Source organism: Panthera leo, chromosome B1 (genome assembly GCF_018350215.1).
Source record: "Panthera leo isolate Ple1 chromosome B1, P.leo_Ple1_pat1.1, whole genome shotgun sequence".
Lineage (NCBI taxonomy): Eukaryota > Metazoa > Chordata > Mammalia > Carnivora > Felidae > Panthera > Panthera leo.
The window spans coordinates 133,580,151-133,598,398 of NC_056682.1; the positions used below are offsets into that span (position 1 = coordinate 133,580,151).

Consider the following 18,248-nt stretch of genomic DNA (forward strand, 5'->3'; position numbering starts at 1 on the left):
GGGTTTCAGGATATGAGAAAGTTTGCACACAGGATTTATAGGACTCTCTCTGCTGCACAAGGTCACCAGTGCCATTCCATTAAATTTAAAAATCAAATTCTTCAGAATATTTCACAGAAAACTATAAGAATTTACTATGCACAACTAGGTTTTGTGTAACTTTAATCTGTACATGTGGTCTTACAGAGTAAACTTTCAATATTTCATTTCTGACAGAGATATTTTTTTCAGAGCTGAACTAGTTCCTTCTGATGGTTCCTTTTCAAAAGGAACTGAAACCACTCTCCTGAGCATTTACACTGTGTATGGTGGTTATTGACCTCAGTCTCTGAAGAAGGACACACTCAAGTAAAACTAACACGTGGGAAATCTGCCACCCCCAACTGTTATGGTATGTCACTTCACTGTCCTGGGTGCATACTCCCCCTGCTCCCTGCCCTGTTTCCCAGGTTTTTTCCCTCACCTGGAAAGCCCTGCCATTTATCTTTAACCTACTTATTTTTGTCCTTCAAATTCCAGTTCCATTGCCACCACTGGAGTATTCTGGCCTCTGACCTCCCTCTGTTCTTACGGTGTAGATCATGTAGTCTGTATGATATAATCTGTTATTAAAACCTTGACCCTCTATTGTGTACTATTGTTTCGTGTATGTTGGTCTTACCTTCCCAAATAGCATGTAACTTTACTATGGGTAGCGACTGTGACCCAAATGTAATACTTACATCAGTTAGCCTAATGATAAGCACAAAATAAACATTTCAACAGGTACTACCTGACAGTTTTGGGTCACTGTTTTCAAAATGAACATGAAATTGAAATCTTGGCTTCATCTGTGGCACCTTTATAAACTTGACTTAGTCTAACTTTCATCCTCAACATGGAAATTCTTTTAAAATTTGTGGCAAAAATCAAGCACATATCCTGATCATCTGACCCAATTTGCTTGTCCTTACCCATATCTTGGGCATCTTGGTTGCTCTGTCTCGCTCGCATCTGCAGCTGGAACTTGTGCTGGGAAGAGCACAAATGCAGCAGGTACTGGCACACCTTACTGTTGTCTGTCTGGAAGGCATGTTTTATTCCATCTGATGTGTTCTGCAAGGTGATTTTCTTTTTCTGCAATATTAATCAGGGGTATTAATAATTAGGATGTTTTCCTATCACCTTATGACTAAATTCTGTAAACAGTAATTAATAAGTAGAGATATTATTATTTCCCACGAGGCAAGAGTATTCCTTGACCTGCCTCTAACATAAATATGGAAAAATATAACCCTGTTATTCTTACAGATTCAGGAAATAAATCAAATTAATATTATTTGTCACTTTCAGAAATCGTAGCCTAGATCAGACAGTGTACCAGCTATTGGTGAGGGAAAAATTACCCTTAATGAGATTATTAACATTTTGAGTTTACTACAATGTTTACAAATACCAAAGCTGTTTGAAAAAGACGTCACGGAAATATGTTCTTCTTGGGTAAGAAAACGAAGTTTGGCAAAAATTGATTTATTAATATATAAGAGCTGTGATTCTACCAAGAAGAATCTTGGTGGCCTGTAGGCTGGGATGGAAATTGGGAGAAGCTAAAATGTGGGAATGGAGAGGCACTGGGTAACATGGCTGCTGGGATGAGAGATAAAATAAATCGATATTTAGAGTTAGAGTGATTCTTGCATTCAAATTCAGGGGAAACAGGAGAACCACCAATTAGTGTTATCTCTCATATATTTCTTGAAAAATGATGTCTCCTGCTTAAGAAGGCATCTGAAATGTTGCAACCTCTGTGGTGAGGCTTGCAGGTGATCCGTATATCTTAAAAGATTAACATTCAGCATGCCAGGGATCTAAGAATAATGTCTCTGGAGAATTGCTTATGTCCAGTTAGACTCTACTCTAGCTCTTGGTTGCTTCTACTGTGCAAATTATTTTCCCTATTCATGTCCCTTGTCTTCAAATGGAGAAGCAGGCATGGGAAAGTCAAATTTGGTAAGGCTAACAAATGACACAATAACAGAGTATTACTCAAACTTCAATCATGCAGGTGGCTTTTTCATAATTTCTGGTCTTGTTTATTCATAAATTTTAAAATTGACTTTGCTTATTTACATAAATTCATTTAAGCTTTGTATCACAGCTATAAATAGAAAACTAGTACCACTTGCCATAAATAGAGTCCAGCTATTAAAAATATGTAATCAATGCAATAAGAACAAAATGAGATCATTAAATTCTAGCTGGATGTGTTGCCAATGAAATCTCTGGGACCCTGTTCTCTCTTTGCTAAAAAAAGGAAATCAGGGAGTATTAAAGGGGAGTTAAAGACATAGTAGCACCAAACTAGTATCTTGACTATCAGTGATACACCTAGTAACTATTCAAATAGTTACAGGTTTCAAACAAATCATAAAAATAATTGATTCTAAGTGTTTACTGATAGACTGGACAAGAAATGTGCCCCAGGGAATTCAATTGTGAGAGATGAGAAGGGCAAAGGGTGACTTTTCCAGCTCCCCAGAGGCTAGTGGGAAAAAAAAAGGAGGGTTAGAAAGAGAGCTCTGTGTTGGAGAAGGAACTTTAGGATAAACAAGTTTTGCTAAACACAAGGATCAGTCTGCTTGGGAATGTGGTCTATTCTCTATTACTGGAGATCTTTAAATATGAGCTAATCACAGTCAGTTCTATATATAGCGGGGCTGGTGTGATAGCTTGGCAAACAACAGAGAGCTATATGCTAGACAATTTATTTGATTTGTTGCCTTTTCTAAACTGGTCAAAATTAGATTTGTATTTAATTAATCTAAGGTTTCCTCCAGATATTTGTGCTGCTAGCATTTCCATTGGGGAATGTACATTATACCCTGGTAATTTCCTGGTCTTGACTATCTTGGGAACATGAGAATGTCTGGGCTTTCCTGAGAGAACACATTATTATCTGGTAATCTTAGTGTATCTCAGAGTTTCACAGAAAACCAACCAGCTAACCGCCAAGTCTAGAACTGATTTCAAAAGGTCTCTAGGTTGAAGATTAACCAGAGTGAGTTGGGACTTTGAGACTGGTATCCTTATAACCCTTGTACTAGTGAGACCCTATTTCATCCCAAGTATGAATTAGAGATGTCAGTGGACCCTGAATACCATTAGGAAAACAAATACCTCAACTTAATTTTTGATTCATCTCTGGGGCTTCCCAATTGCATTTCAATGTTCAGATACTCCACAACAATTTCCAAAATCAAAATATGCCTTTACAGCTCACTATCTTTCATAAACATGATATTCTAAAAGTGTTATCATCACAGGAAGTATACACTAAAACTTATATCTGCAGAAAGTCCTGGGACATTAAAAAAAAAAAAAAAGTCCTTTAGTTCATAAAATCCAATACATCTCTGGACTGCTAAGGTTCAAAAACAGTTGTTGTGAGGGACCCAACATTGAGCTAGATAAAATTTACTAGGGTTAAGTAATTATTTATTTTAAATATATTAGAGGAGCTTCTCCATGTGAGAAGTTAGTATGCTAGAATAAGTTCTGAATTAACAGAAAAGTCAACTTGGTTGTAATTTAACTAAAGTTAACTGAGCATGTAACCAGCTAGGAATGTATACTATTCTTTTAAAAATTACTTCCTGAGAAAACTAAAACCAAATAAAATCCTAATAATACTTCCTACAATTAAGAAAGGAGAGTAAATAGTATTAAAATGTATTAGCCCTACTGAATAGAAGGATGTAGAGTTTACTTGAGGAAAATCAACTAATATGTTACATTTGAAATTGACAACACCTATTTTAAAATGTAATGGAAAGGGGTTAAAATGGACATACGGAAAAAGAAATCTTCTTGGTTTCCCTCCATGGAAAGCGAAGGACCAATGTGCGAACTCCATTGTGAACCTCAAACACAAGGACACCTTTAGAACAGACTCCAAGCAATATTCCAGTTTGTGACTTTTTCTCAGGGTGCACTCGATGAAAATGAACTCCATATTCTGTCAGCCTTTGACAGACCTGTGGGAACAATACCACACCATAGCAATGCACCTTAGTAAAGGGTGGCATACAGATACAGAAGTTGTAGCATCCTAGTTTAACATGGCAAGAACAGTTTTTTCAACAAATGTGCTGAATCAAATAGATATTCACATGCAAGAAAATGAATCTTGACCCTTACTACACCCAGTATATGAAAATTAACCCCAAATGGATCACAGACCTAAATATAGCAGCTAAAGCTGTAAAGCTTAGAAAATCTTTGTGGGTGTGGGTTTGACAAAGATATCTTTAATGGGACATAAAAAACATGAATCTTAGAAGGAAGAATTGGTAAACTGAAAATTTTACTCTTCAAAAGTCAATGATAAAATATAAAGGCAAGCCACCGACTAGGAGATATATATAAAAAGCAACTGCATCCAGAATATATTAAAAAAACAGGTACTTCTCAGCGATAAGGAGACACTTAACCAGATACAAAAAGGGGCAAAATATTTTATTAGACACTTCAACAAAAAAGATATATGAATGGCAAATAATGAAAAGATGCTCAATATGAAAGTAATTAGGGAAATATAAATTAAAACCACAACGATATACCATTACTTACCTATTTCAATAGTTAAAGTGTAAAGGACTGAACATACCAAGAATTTTGAGGATGCAGAACAACTAGAAATTTCACACACTGCTGGTAATACTATGAAGTTGGACAACCACCTTAGAACATTTGACAGTTTCTTATAAAGTTAAACATACACTTACCATAGATCCCAGCAACCCTACTACTAGGTAGTTACTCAGAAGAAATATAAACCATATGTTCCCATAAAAATGTGTATTTGAAAGTTTATAGCAGCTCTATATCCATCAACTGATGAAAGTGTAGTACAAAGGAAAACTACCCAGCAATAAAAAAAAAAAAAAAAAAAAAGGAAAGAAAGAAAAGAAAAAAACCCCTACTGATACACACCATACTATGGATGAATCTCAGAAGTATTATTCTAAGTGAGAAGAGCCAGATACAGAAGACTACATAATACGTAATTCTTTATATGAAATTCTAAACAAGAAAAAACTATGGTGATAGAAAGCAGATCAGTAGTTGCCAAGGGCTGCGGTGGGGGTGGGGGAAGTGGACTGATTGTAAAGGGACATGAAGACACTTTTTGGTATTGGAAATGTGTTATAACAGGGGTGGGTAAAACCTTTTCTTTGAAGGGCCAGATATGGGGCACCTGCCTGGCTCAGTCCAAAGAGCATATGATTCTTGATCTCAGGGGTGTGAGTTCAACCCCATCCTGAGTGTAGAGATTACTTAAATAAATAATTAAAAAAAATATAAAGGGCCAGATAGTAAATACTTTAGGCTTTTGGGGGAGGCGTCATACGATTTCTGCTGTAACTACTCAACTCTGCTGTTGTAGTGCGAAAGCAGATAGACAATATGGAAACAAACGAGCATGGCCAAGTTCTGATAAAACTTTATTTACAAAATATGCAAGCCACAGTTTGCTAATCCTTGTTCTTCATCATGATTATACAGATGGTGGTATATATATATTTCTCAAACTATATATATTTCTCAAAATTTACTGAACACTCAAAAGTTATGAATTTTATTGTATGTCAATTATGCCTCAATAAAGCATATTTGCAGAAAGATAAAAGTTTTCAAAGGTAATGCAATATATAGCAGAAGTGTAACTTTAGAAAGGTGTATTAATGAGATTTAAAAAACCTCAGGTTAGAAGAAAGATGCTGAAGTTAAAGAGAACAGAGTAACAGTATACATTATTAGGAGTAGGGCAACCTACTGATGCATTATGCACACTACTTACACAGAGAAAGCTAATGCTCAGAAAGGTTAAACAGATTGTCCAAGTTCACACAGCTGGTTGAAACAAGAACTCAAGTGCAAGACTCTCTGACTAGAAATCCCCATACAAATTCTTACCACTGTGCTAATCTGCTTTCTACCTTTGCTAATAAAAAATGACAGAATTTGATATTTATGTCCTACAAGTATAAAAATGTAATAACCAAGGGAAAATATAACTACGTAATTTAATGCCTTTAAACGTTGACTCAAACAAAATAAACCACCTTGTCTTTCATACCATAAACTCTAGATTAAAGCTGGTGTAAGTCTGTGAGTGAAACCCTTTCATAGACACTTCTAGGGCTGGGAAACTTGGCTCTCTCCAATAAGGAGCAGCAAATGGAAGGAATACTGTTACACGCTAGGGAGGTGAACCAGGAGAATGTTCTGAAAGTTTCTCTTTTCAACAGAATACTATACTTGCTATTCTTATTGGAAGTTAACATAGTACTATCTTTCCTGATCACAAACGCACTATTTGTCTGAGGTCTCAAAGAAAGCTGGTGGCAGAACTAGAATCATAAGTGAGTTTTTTCTGGCCCCCTTCCATTATGTGAATTATTAGATGTTAGTTGAAAGACCATTTTTAGAAGATATAATTGAATTTTAAGCCTTTTAAGAAAAAAAAAACAGTAATTCTAGAATCAATATGAACTCGAATCCTATATCCAGTCAGTCACAAAATTCAGTTGTTACTTTATAATGCTTCTTGATATGTTTATAATGTATTTTGAGTATGGAATGGAATAAAAGCAAAGAATCCATAGCCAGATAGATATGGGTTCAAATCACTGTTTCACCCTACATACCGGCCATCGACTTGGGAATATTACATTTCCTCTTTGAGCTTCAGTTCTCTCTTTTACAAGATAACTAAAATATCATGGTTTTAGTCAGGAATAAGTGACATGAGATAATGAATAGTATCCAGTTATTGGTAAATGAGGTTTTAGATATATGTTCTCCAATATTTCTTGCTTACTTTGAAAAAGATACAAAGTTTATCATTTGTAATCTTACATACTTACCTTTAAAAATTCTAACTCTGTCTCTTTTTCAGAAGCTCCCACATAGGTATTATGTAATTTGGGTAACTCTTCTTTAACATAGGATAAATCAAGTTTCTCCATCACTCTGGGAGGCAAATAATGTTCTAGTCTAAAATAAGACACACCATGAACCTGGAAAAGAAAATTAAAAAAAAAATTTTTTTTTTTAACATTTATTTATTACAGAGAGATAGAGAGAGACAGAGACACAGAGCATGAGCAGGGGAGGGGTAGAGAGAGGGGGAGACACAGAATCTGAAGCAGGCTCTAGGCTCTAAGCCTTCAGCACAGAGCCCGATGCGGGGCTCAAACTCACAAACTGTGAGATCATGACCTAAGCCGAAGTTGGTCACCTAACCAAGTGAGCCACTCAGGTGCCCCAAGAGAATGTTTTTATAAGCAATTCTGTTTGCCTTCTTCATCCTATCTTAAAGTTCTTGCCTAAACTGAGAGGTAAGACACCAAAAAAAAAAAAATTTTTTTTGTTTATTTATATTTTGAGAGAGAGTGAGAAAGAGAGAAAGCAGGGAGGTGCAGAGAGTCAGAGACTGAATCTGAAGCTGGTTCTAGGCTCCGAGCTGTCAGCACAGAGCCCAACATGGAGCTCAAACTTGTGATCTGTGAGATCATGACCTGAACCGAAGTCAGACGCCCAAAGGATGGAGCCACCCAGGCGTCCTGAAGTAAGACACTTTTATTTAGACTTCTCCCTGAGGAGTTTTAGAGGGAATGCATCAATCTTTGTCTTTCATTGTGAGGTAAAATGATTGAACTGATTAACAAGCTTAAGGAGACAGACAACAAGGGGCAAATATCACTACAGTCAGGGTTAATGTTGTGAAGGATGCTACTCGAGTCGCAGAATCTTGCCCTTGCTTCTTCTGAGATCCACTTTTTTCTGGAATAATTGGCCGTGAACATCTGTTCTCTGCACTGTGAGCTCTGTCAGGTTCCCAGGCTATTGCTGCATGGATCCATGTGGAAGGCAGAAGACCCCTTAGATCTAGATTAGGCTGGTAACCCCTGTGCCTAGTATCTATTAATTAGAAATTGGGAGAAGATATCCTGAAACTATGAAACAGGAAATTTTACATAGGAGAAAAAAAAAAAAAAAAGGAAAGCTACAATGTATGATTTAAAAAAAATTTTTTTTTATGTTTATTTTTGAGAGACAGAGACAGAGTGTGAGCAGGGGAGGGGCAGAGAGAGAGGAAGACACAGAATCGAAGCAGGCTCCAGGCACAGAGCCTGACGTGGGGCTGGAACCCACAAACTGTGAGATCATGACCTGAGCCGAAGTCGGACACTTAACCGACTGAGCCATCCAGGCGCCCCTATGCTGTATGATTTTATATACAAATGTATGCAGGGAACCTGGTCACTTTGAGGTACTAAACTAGCCTCAAAAATCTCCAAATCTAAATAGCAAACACATGAACTAGGTTCAGTTCTTAATTATGTTGAGGATAAAAGTATTAATAAAAAGGTGGCCCTGGAGAAAAGCAAATCCTACCTCTGGTTGATAATCTCCATATTCAGCCTGGAGAGCCAAGGATGCCAGCAATAAAGAAGTTTCATCATCACAGTGCACCCTCTCCTCCAAGATATCCTTTCGGAGCTGAAGATAATACTGATGACAGGTCAGAGTATGTCTAGAACAATAAATGCACGCAGAAAACATGTAAACTTTATCTTGAATCTAAGGTGGTTTTTATTATTGGCCTATAAATTTAGTTCCCAAGATGGTTTATTATTAAGCTTTTTTTTTAAATGTTTATTTATTTATTTGGGGACAGAGAGAGAGAGAGAGAGAGCGTGCATGAGCAGGTGAAGGGCAGAGAGACGGGGAGAGAGAGGATCCCAAGCAGGCTGTGCTGTGAGCATGGAGCCCAACAAGGGGCTCGATCTCATGACCATAAGATCATGACCCGAGCCAAAATCAAGAGTCAGACGCTTAACTAACTGAGACACCCAGGTGCCCCTATTATTTAGCTTTCAAGGCACAAGAATTTAATAAACTATGTTGAAGGAAATATTCCTTTTATGATAATAACATTATCATTGGTCAGAATCAAATAATTCAGAAGAAGTAAATTAAATGGTCAAAAGACTAGGCACCAAAAAGAGAAAGACAGAAACTCTTGTGTACTCACTGTATAAGAGTAACATCATCCATGAAAAATTTAATCCGGAAAAACAAAGTAAAATTAACAGTGGCTTTGCTCTTTTTCTTTGGTTCTTCTTTCCATCCCTCTGGGGCCACTTTGGTTAATTTTAAATCAGGATCAACAAAGAAATATTCATTATCTAAAACAGAAAGAGAAAACATTCAGATATAATAAAATACTTTAATGTTTTCTTCTGATTCCGTCAGGTTTTTTTTTTCTTTTTTATCAGACTTGCACAAGACAGTTTCACACGAGAATAAAACTGGATTTCTAAGGAGTACGGCAAGGAACTCTGAGGCACTCCATGTGGATGGGGGCAAGATGCTAGGGCTCTGTCTTGTAAGAATGAGGGCTCTATGGGCAGACAGAACTGGCTTCAACACCACTACATCATTTACTATCTGCGGGACGCTCAATAAATTATTTAACCTTTCTAGACATCAATTTTCTTGTCTGTAAAATCAGGATAGTGCAAATTCCTGCTTTCTAGCATTGCTGTAGGGAACAAATGACCTAACGTATATAAACCACTTGGTAAAACACGTGGCATATGGTAGGCATTCAATAAATATTACCTATTATTTATTATTATTGAGCTTCCAACCGAAACCTAGGAGAAACAATACTCATCATTTTATTTCTATTTTTAATTCATTTAAATATTATTGATTTTCCAAGTAAAAATTATTCAATAAAATCTGACTTGTCCAGAATGTTTAAGAAATTAATGTATTATAAATAGAAATTCTGATTAATTATTCATGTGAATGGTGTCACCTGATTAGTCCAAAATTACAACTAGTAAAGTGACAGAACATTAGTAGGCACTAATTTAACATTTATTGGATGACTCTACCAAGTGAATTATTAGTTTTTAAGAAACAAGAATTCAAAAACTAAGTTGAAGAAAACATTTCTTTTGTGACAAAGAAGACATTATCCTGATCTTGTAGGGTTTCAGGATAATTTGATCCTTAATTGTAATTTATAGTACTCTGTTGTCTAAGCTAAGTGAGATTTTGAGGTAATAGGAATCTAAAATATTAAAGAGTGACTTATAAATATAATGATTTATTAAAGAAGCATTTATTAAAGCCCAACTCCAAAGCAAGCAGCAGCTATGGAAATTCGAAATGATAAATAGGAATGGTTTCTTTTTAAAAAAAAATTTTTTTTTAAATTAAGTTTATTTATTTTGAGAAACACAGACAGTGTGAGTGGGGAAGGGGCAGAGAGAGAGAGAGAGAGAGAGAGAGAGAGAGAGAGAATTCCAAGCAGGCTCTGCACCATCAGTGCAGAGCAGGATGAGGGGCTTGAACTCATGAAACTGTGAGATTATGACCTGAGCCAAAACCAAGGGTTGGATGCTTAACCGAATGAGCCACGCAGGCACCCCTAAATGTTTTATTTTTTGAGAGAGAGAGTGCAAGCAGGGGAGGAGCAGAGGGGGCGCCGCGGGGACAGAGGATCCAAAGCAGGCTCCATACTGATAGCAGCGAGCCCTACTGTGGGGCTTGAACTCATGAACTGTGAGATCACAACCTGAGCCGAAGCTGGATGCTCAAGACTGAGCCACCCAGGCCGACCCAATAGGAGTGGTTTCTACTGAAGCTGTGCTCTGAGCCCACTGTGAATGTTTCAAAGTTCAGTGCACATAAAGCTTAAAAAATATGTAAAATGACTCATTTGCAGTCATGTACTGAAAACATTTAAAAAAGACACTGTATATTTCTTTTTGGATAGTAGGCTGAAGAAGTTGATGTGAGTGGGGATTCAGAAACAGGATCCTGCTATATATTCAAATTCAGATTAGCAGGATACTTAATTTCTAGAGTACATATGTAGGCAATTGACATATATAATGGTCCCCAAAACAGAATAATTAAAATCCACTTTTGTATAGTGAGAGCTAAAGGAAAATCTTCATGGTCAGGTATAGAAGACGCTACAAGACACAGCTATTAAAACAGTGAACCTACTTAGGAGAAGGGAGTTCCTAACTCCTACTTCTCAATGCTGACATGTTCATGTAGTTAACATTTCCCAAAACAAGTTGGGCAATAACAGGTATGGAAGTCAGCTTGTTGCCAAGTTTCTATACTACACCCTGAACTTAAAATATCTTGGTACCTCTGAGGGTAGCTAAAGCAAACAAATGATGTTCCACTAAGCCAATGTGGGCCACAACCATATCAAACACATCTTTACATATAGTTTTGGTATCACAAGTCAGTTCCAGTCTCTGCCCACTCAGAAGCATTATGTTTACTTTTCTTCGGTTATCTTCATTCTTCCCTTTCTTGGTCTACAATTGAAAAAAAAAAAAAGGAAGGACATCTATTAAAATGAATATTATAAGAATTTTAACTGTTTTTTAAAACAGTCATTACGGAAAATACTTTCTAAGAGTGACACAAATTGGTTTTATTACTTACAAGGATAGATCGTGGCAAATCCAAAGATATAAAGGGTTCAATCGTCATTTTCACAAACTCGGGGCCAAAGAAATTCTGCAAATCACATAGGTAGAATGAACAGTATTTACCATTTACTCTAGTACTTTCCTTAAAGGGAAAATAATACAATAATAATATAAACAGAAGTTCTTCCTCAGTTTCATCTTCGACAGTGATGTCAAATGTAAAGCCTTGCTTCATACTGTTTTATAAGTTTTTCTTTTTTTGGCCTTTAGATAAACTCAGATGCTCAAACACAGTGGTAGTCTTAATTACCGATGTAATACAGTTATCAAGTTCATGATAAGGATTCGGTTTAGTACTGCTAATGTGTCAAGTGATTGAACACAGTTTCATTTGTTTTAGAGAGTGATATTTAAAGTATTCTAAAACAAATCACAGTTAAAGGACAACATGTACTTGTAATTACAAAATATACATATCTATTCATAATCATGTTTTTGGAACACTGTGACACTGTATCTTTTTTCTTTTTCTCTAAATAGTGACAACTAGGGATATTAAGGCATCAGTCTTTGTCCCCAACTGCTGCCTCTAGTGAGAAAACATTGTCTCAGAAGATGGGGGAGATGGGGGAGACAAAAGTGGAGTCCACACACTGCATTTACTGCTTTTTAATCTAGTCTTTTCCTTTACCTCTTGTATATCTAGAAGTTTTGCCAAGAGTGGATAACTAGTTGAGGAAACAACTTAAACTCTAGATGGGAGTAGGATTCAGAATAGACTGAAAGCTTATGTCCAAATGGACAAGGGCTATCTTGAGGCCAAAGACAACAGGTGGTGTGTGTGCATGCGTGTGTGCTCGCGTTAATGCACATGCATGTGTTTGCACTAATGAAGGTTACCAGAGTTTTATTGGTTTTTTTGTGGTTTTTTTTTTGGTTTCTTCTTTGGCTTCATGGTGTGGGAATTCTATCCAATTAACCAAGTGTGGAACATGTGACAGATACCATTTAAGTAAAACTTTAACATTAAGTGCCTGTTAATACTCAACGAACCAATTGGTAGGCCACATTTTAAACGAGAATAGAAATAGAGCAGAAAAGATGAAAATAGTCTGCCGTGGGAAACACAGAATCTAATACAGATCAACTAAGGCAACAGTATATAAACAAGTTAAAGTGTGTCTGCACCAAAAGTAACAGAAAAAAATTAAAGGGAAAGAATACCATTTATGAATCTCTAATGAGCCACAGTTCTGCATTAGAACTGTGCATATATATATATATATATATATATGCACGCTCTTTATGCTTTATGCATGCCTTTAATTATTGGGGACCCAACTAAATTGTACAATATAATATTCTGCCTAGTGCTTACTTTTGACAAAGGTATTGGTTCTAATCATAAATTGATGAGACCTCATTGAGTTTCTTCCTTTCAGCTTAAAATAAATTCAGTTATGTTTTATTAGAATCTAATAACTTTAAAATTGGATAATATTTTATAAAGTATGACCCAATACCACATTCTAAAAATTAGCATGAGTAAGGCACAAACTGGTTTAAAAATTGACCTAAAGTCATTTAACAGCATTATTAACAATAGAAACCAAGTCTTCGAATGTGTGGTTCAATGCAATTTTTACCCAATACTATTTCTTCTCCTTAGAAAACTATGACAGAAATTTGAATTCTCTCAACTCTAGGGCATACAAATGTGCTTTTAAGATAATTCTTTGAAATAAGCAACAAAAAACAAAACAGAGTGGGGTAACACACTTTGTGCAGAGCTAAAAAGAAAAAAAATTCACTCTAGATTTTATTACTTTTACTACTATTTATTTCATGTTTGAAGAGTTATTTGTGAAGGAACAATACAAAAAAAGATACTGCCTCACCTATCAAATTTATGATGATAAAAAAATGACAGTATCCAGAGTAGGTAAGAATATCGTGAAAAGGCATGATCACAGGAAGCATAAATTGGTACAAACTTTTGAGGGGCAATTCGACAATACATATCAAATGTCCTAAAAGGTGTTGGCCTTTGACTTGGCTATTCTATTGGGAGGAAATTACCTGCAAAGATTTAGCTAAAGGGACGTTCATCAGAGCGTTGCTTACAATAGCAACAACAACAAATTAGAAATATTTTTCATGTCCAATAACTGGAAACTGATTGAAGAAATCACCATACATGATAAAGGCACATAATGGAGTATTTTACAGCCATTAACAATATTATAGAAGATGTTAAATGTTCAAGATATTTTACATGAGAGAATTGTTTATTTTGAGCTTATGTTTATAAAATTATATAGGACATATGTTGAAAGAAAAATATAAACTAACTGAACATTTAAAAAATCCTCCACTGATACAAGATGCAGATTTGTTCCTTTTGTCTTTGAATATTGTAATATAAAGATATGATACTTGGAACTAATGTGGTCATCTTTTGACTACAAAATAAATTGCTATCAAAATTCTGAAAATGGCAGAGCAGAAAGTTTGAATGCATTTCATAACATTCTTGAGCTTCTGAACCAACATTTAGTTCTCTATTCTTGATCTTGGTTTGTGGGATAATAAATTTCTTAATATTAAAAGATAATCTCCTACATTGCTGAATAAATCTAGGTGACTTTAAGGATCATGAATATACTTTTAAAATATACAGTTATTATAAATCCATTTAATGTTATTCTAAAAATGAAATCATGAAAACAGCTAAATATTTAACATCAACCAATATGTTACCAACCAACATAACCATAACACCAACCAATCTCCTAATTATTTAACACTAATAGATTAATATGGGATTTCAATTTCATCTACAGGCAACTTTAGGACACCTATAGAATTCAAAAAGTATTTTGCATACTATTTCCCTGTGAGACCAAGTTTATTTATTTTATTTTTTTTCCATAAATAAATTTTATTTATTTATTTATTTATTTAATTTTTTTTAAAATGAAATTTATTGTCAAATTGGTTTCCATACAACACCCAGTGCTCATCCCAAAAAATGCCCTCTTCAATACCCATCACCCACCCTCCCCTCCCTCCCACCCCCCATCAACCCTCAGTTTGTTCTCAGTTTTTAAGAGCCTGTGAGACCAAGTTTAAATGCAGTAATCTGAGAATTAACTTACCCTCAGTTTTCTTTGGGTCATGGCTGTTTCAAGGGCCATTTCTCTTAAGGGATCCCTGCTGATGTCAAGCATAGAGGCTTTGATTGTGTCTCCTGGATACAGGCTCAACCGAGACTGTCTAAGGGCCATTCTGGCTTGCAGCTGCATCATTTCTTCTTCTTGCCGTTTTAGCATAATCTCTTGATTAATTAAGTTGCCTTCAAGGGGTGTTTCATATTGTCTACTATATAGAAAAGAGAAAAGGGTTGGGAAGAAAATAATTATTTTAAGTCCAATCAAGGAAAAAAAAAACATGTTAAGTAAGGTATCAAGAATTTACACAGATTTTATTTTGTCATCTCAGAATAACCCGTGAAGTAACATTTCAATCCTACTTTTTTAATGTATCGATATAGTATGCTGCCCCATTTTCACTGGATAGATCTATATGTTCCACCTCTTCTCTGAACATTCTAGCATCCTCTGAACACTGCTTCCACTGCGATTCTCTTCAGATGGGGCTGTTTTATTCTTAGAGTCCTGTATGTACCACTGGGCCTGGAGATGGGATAGAGATTCCCCTTAATTCTTCTATCAGCTTCCTGACCCTTGTTGACCTACAACAGCCCCCAGCCTCCCTGAAGTACATGCTATGAAATCACTCAATCCACTGCTCTGCTTTGCTGTAGATATTTATTGTCCTATTGATCAACATTCCCTTATTCATTAAAGATTTAAGTGCCTGACTCAGTCCTCTTCTCCACCAGTGCTCCTGTCATCATTTAAGGTGGTGTCACATAGACTGAGGAGTCCTCCAGCACTCTGGCCTCCTCCACTTCTGCCAGCCATCTACTCCCATGGTCATGCTGCCTATAAACAATAACTGTCTATTTCTATCCTCCAATGGCCTCTCCATATAATCCCTTCTTTTTTTTGTCTTTTTTCTTTTTCTTTTTAGCTCACTACTTCGAATACCCTTCTTCAAATAATTCATTGACTCCATCACTTTCTGTTATCTCTTTGCCCTTATCCTGCTTGAATTCCAAAGCCCATTATTAAAATCACCCCTTTGCAAACAATCTCAACTCTCCTGAAACTGCAGAACCATGCTGACTGATCTCATTGGGCTCTCAGCACTGCCTGGTAACTCATTTTCTTAGAGAACTATTTTATATCTTCTTCCTTCCCTTTTCTTTTCAAAGCTCAGATACTCTCTCCTTCTCTACTGATGACCTTTCCCCAGTTGTCTTGGTGAAATAATAAGCAATCAGGAAGTAACTTCCTCATCCTTCTACCACCAAACTTTCCACATCTACGTCCATATATTCTGCCTTCTCTTCTGTTACAGCGATGGATCTCCTGCACACTCACATGGGCCCAATACCTCTACTGTGCATAAAATTCCACCCCCTCTCCTACTCAAAGACTTTGCTCCTGCAATTATCCCCTCACATGCATTGTACACTATGTTATTTTCATTAGTATACAAAAATGATTACTATTTCCTACTCAGAACAGAAAATCCTCCTTTGGTTCTACAACCCCTTTTGGACTCTATCCCATTTTTTTTCCTGCTTTTAGAGTAAATCTCTTCAAATTATTTAAGCTTTATCTCTACTTCATCTCCCAGTCTCTTAGACTCAAACCAATGGTTTTAGTCCCTACTATTCCACCGAAGCTGTTCACAAAAATGACTGACCTCTATGCTGTCAAAGCCAAAAGATAGTTATCAATTTTCATTTTACTTGACCTCTAAGTGCCAAAAGATATAGTTGCTCAGTCCTTCCAATTCTTAAAACATTTCCCATTGGGAAGTCCATGCTCTTTTTATTTTCCTTCTACTTTAGTGGCTCTTCCTCCTTAGTCTCTTTTGCTGGCTCCTCCTTCGTTTATAATCTAGTGTTTAGACTACAACAGCCCTCAGCCCTCCAGATTTTCCAAGTCTCCATATATACTCCATACCTACACGATCTCATCTAATTACATGGCCTTAATTACTTTACATTTTCCTATAACCCAGTCTCTCCTCTGAATTCTAATTCTATTTGCCTACGTGAGTGTTTTACTTGGATGTTAATATCCATCCTTAGGTTAATATGTCTCAAACCAGATTCTTGATATTTCTCCCCCATGTGGAAGCTTTTTTCAAACTGGTTGTTTACAACACAACTGGGAATCATTCTTGATTCCTCTATCTTGCAAATCCCATGTCCAATTGAGTAGCAAATCCTGTAGGCAGAACCTTGAAAATATCTGTATCTGAGTCTTCTCTATCACCAACATACTAGTCTGTGCTGTATCCATCCAAATGTGCTACTATCACTGTCTAACTGGTCTCTTGCTCTAATCTGTTCTTCACAGAACAAAACAGAGTAATCCCATTAAAATGTAAATTAGATCTAGGTTTTCAAGCCATCCAATGGCATCCCATTAAACTTAGAATAACATCTAAAGTATTCACCTAAGTTTCTGAGGTCTGACATGATTTGGGTCCTGGTTACCACCCACTCTGCCCCCTTCACTCATCCTGCTGCACCCACACTGTCCTTCCTGTATTCCTCTAATAGTCTAACATGCAACACATCTCCCATACCTCTACTTCCTCAAGGCCTCTACTTTTGTAATTTCTTTTGTCTGGAAGAAACCCTCTGCCTCCTGATATCTGCATAGTTCACACTGTCCCTTAAAATAGTTTTCTCTTCAAATGTAACCCTTTGGAGAGGACTTCTCTAATTGCCCAACCTATGTAAAATAGAACTTGGACATCACACCCCTGCACTCTCTATCCTTTTAGCCTGCCTTCTCTTTGTTTTTTTTTTTTAATGAAATTTTCAATGAAAAAAAAATTTTATTATTGGGGCACCTGGGTGGCTCAGTGGTTAAGCATCCGACTGTTGATTTCGGCAGAGGTCATGATCTCATGGTTGTGAGATGGAGCCCCACGTGTCAGGTTCATGCTGGGTGTTGGAGCCTGCTTAAAATTCTCTTTCTTCCTCCCTTTGCCCCTCTCCCGCTTGCATGTATCTGCTCTCCCTTAAACAATTTTTTAAATTATAAAAGTGTAGTTGATATACAGTGGTTTATTAGTTTCAGGTGAACAACATAGTGATGTGACAATTCTATATTATTCAATCTTACCACATTAAGTGTCATCACCATACAACATTATTACAATATTCGTAAGTATATCCCCAATCCTGTATTTTTCCTTTCTGTGACTTATTTATTTTATAACTGGAAGACCATACCTTTTAATCCTCTTTATCTAATCCTCCTTCATCCCTTCCCACTTTGGCAATTAACAGTTTGTTGATTAGTAAGTCTGTTTGTGTTTGTTCATTTGTTTTGATTTTTAGATTCCATATATAAGTGAAATCATATGGTATCTGTCTTTTATTTCACTCAGCATAATACCCTCTAGGTCCATCCATGTTGTCGCAAATGGCAAGATCTCATTCTCTTTTATGGCTGGGTAATATTTCATTGTGTGTGTGTGTGTGTATGAGAGAGAGAGAGAGAGAGAGAGAGAGAGAGTCTGTGTTTTCTTTACCTATTCATCTACTGATGGGCACTTGGGTTGCTTCCATCTTGG

At 36.3% G+C, this 18,248-nt stretch overlaps 1 protein-coding gene across 7 annotated transcripts in view; it reads right to left on the reverse strand.

The window, feature by feature from the left end:
- PTPN13 (protein tyrosine phosphatase non-receptor type 13) overlaps positions 1 to 18,248 on the reverse strand; it is a 227,101-nt gene that overhangs the window by 64,744 nt on the left and 144,109 nt on the right. For all 7 annotated transcript variants that reach the window (XM_042935987.1, XM_042935989.1, XM_042935988.1 and 4 more), the window contains 8 exons: positions 14,678 to 14,900; positions 11,533 to 11,607; positions 11,228 to 11,402; positions 9,083 to 9,236; positions 8,443 to 8,581; positions 6,909 to 7,061; positions 3,831 to 4,013; positions 954 to 1,116 (listed from right to left, as the gene is read on the reverse strand). In XM_042935987.1, coding sequence (XP_042791921.1) covers positions 954 to 1,116; positions 3,831 to 4,013; positions 6,909 to 7,061; positions 8,443 to 8,581; positions 9,083 to 9,236; positions 11,228 to 11,402; positions 11,533 to 11,607; positions 14,678 to 14,900 — 1,265 coding nt within the window. The remainder of the gene's footprint in view (positions 1 to 953; positions 1,117 to 3,830; positions 4,014 to 6,908; positions 7,062 to 8,442; positions 8,582 to 9,082; positions 9,237 to 11,227; positions 11,403 to 11,532; positions 11,608 to 14,677; positions 14,901 to 18,248) is intronic.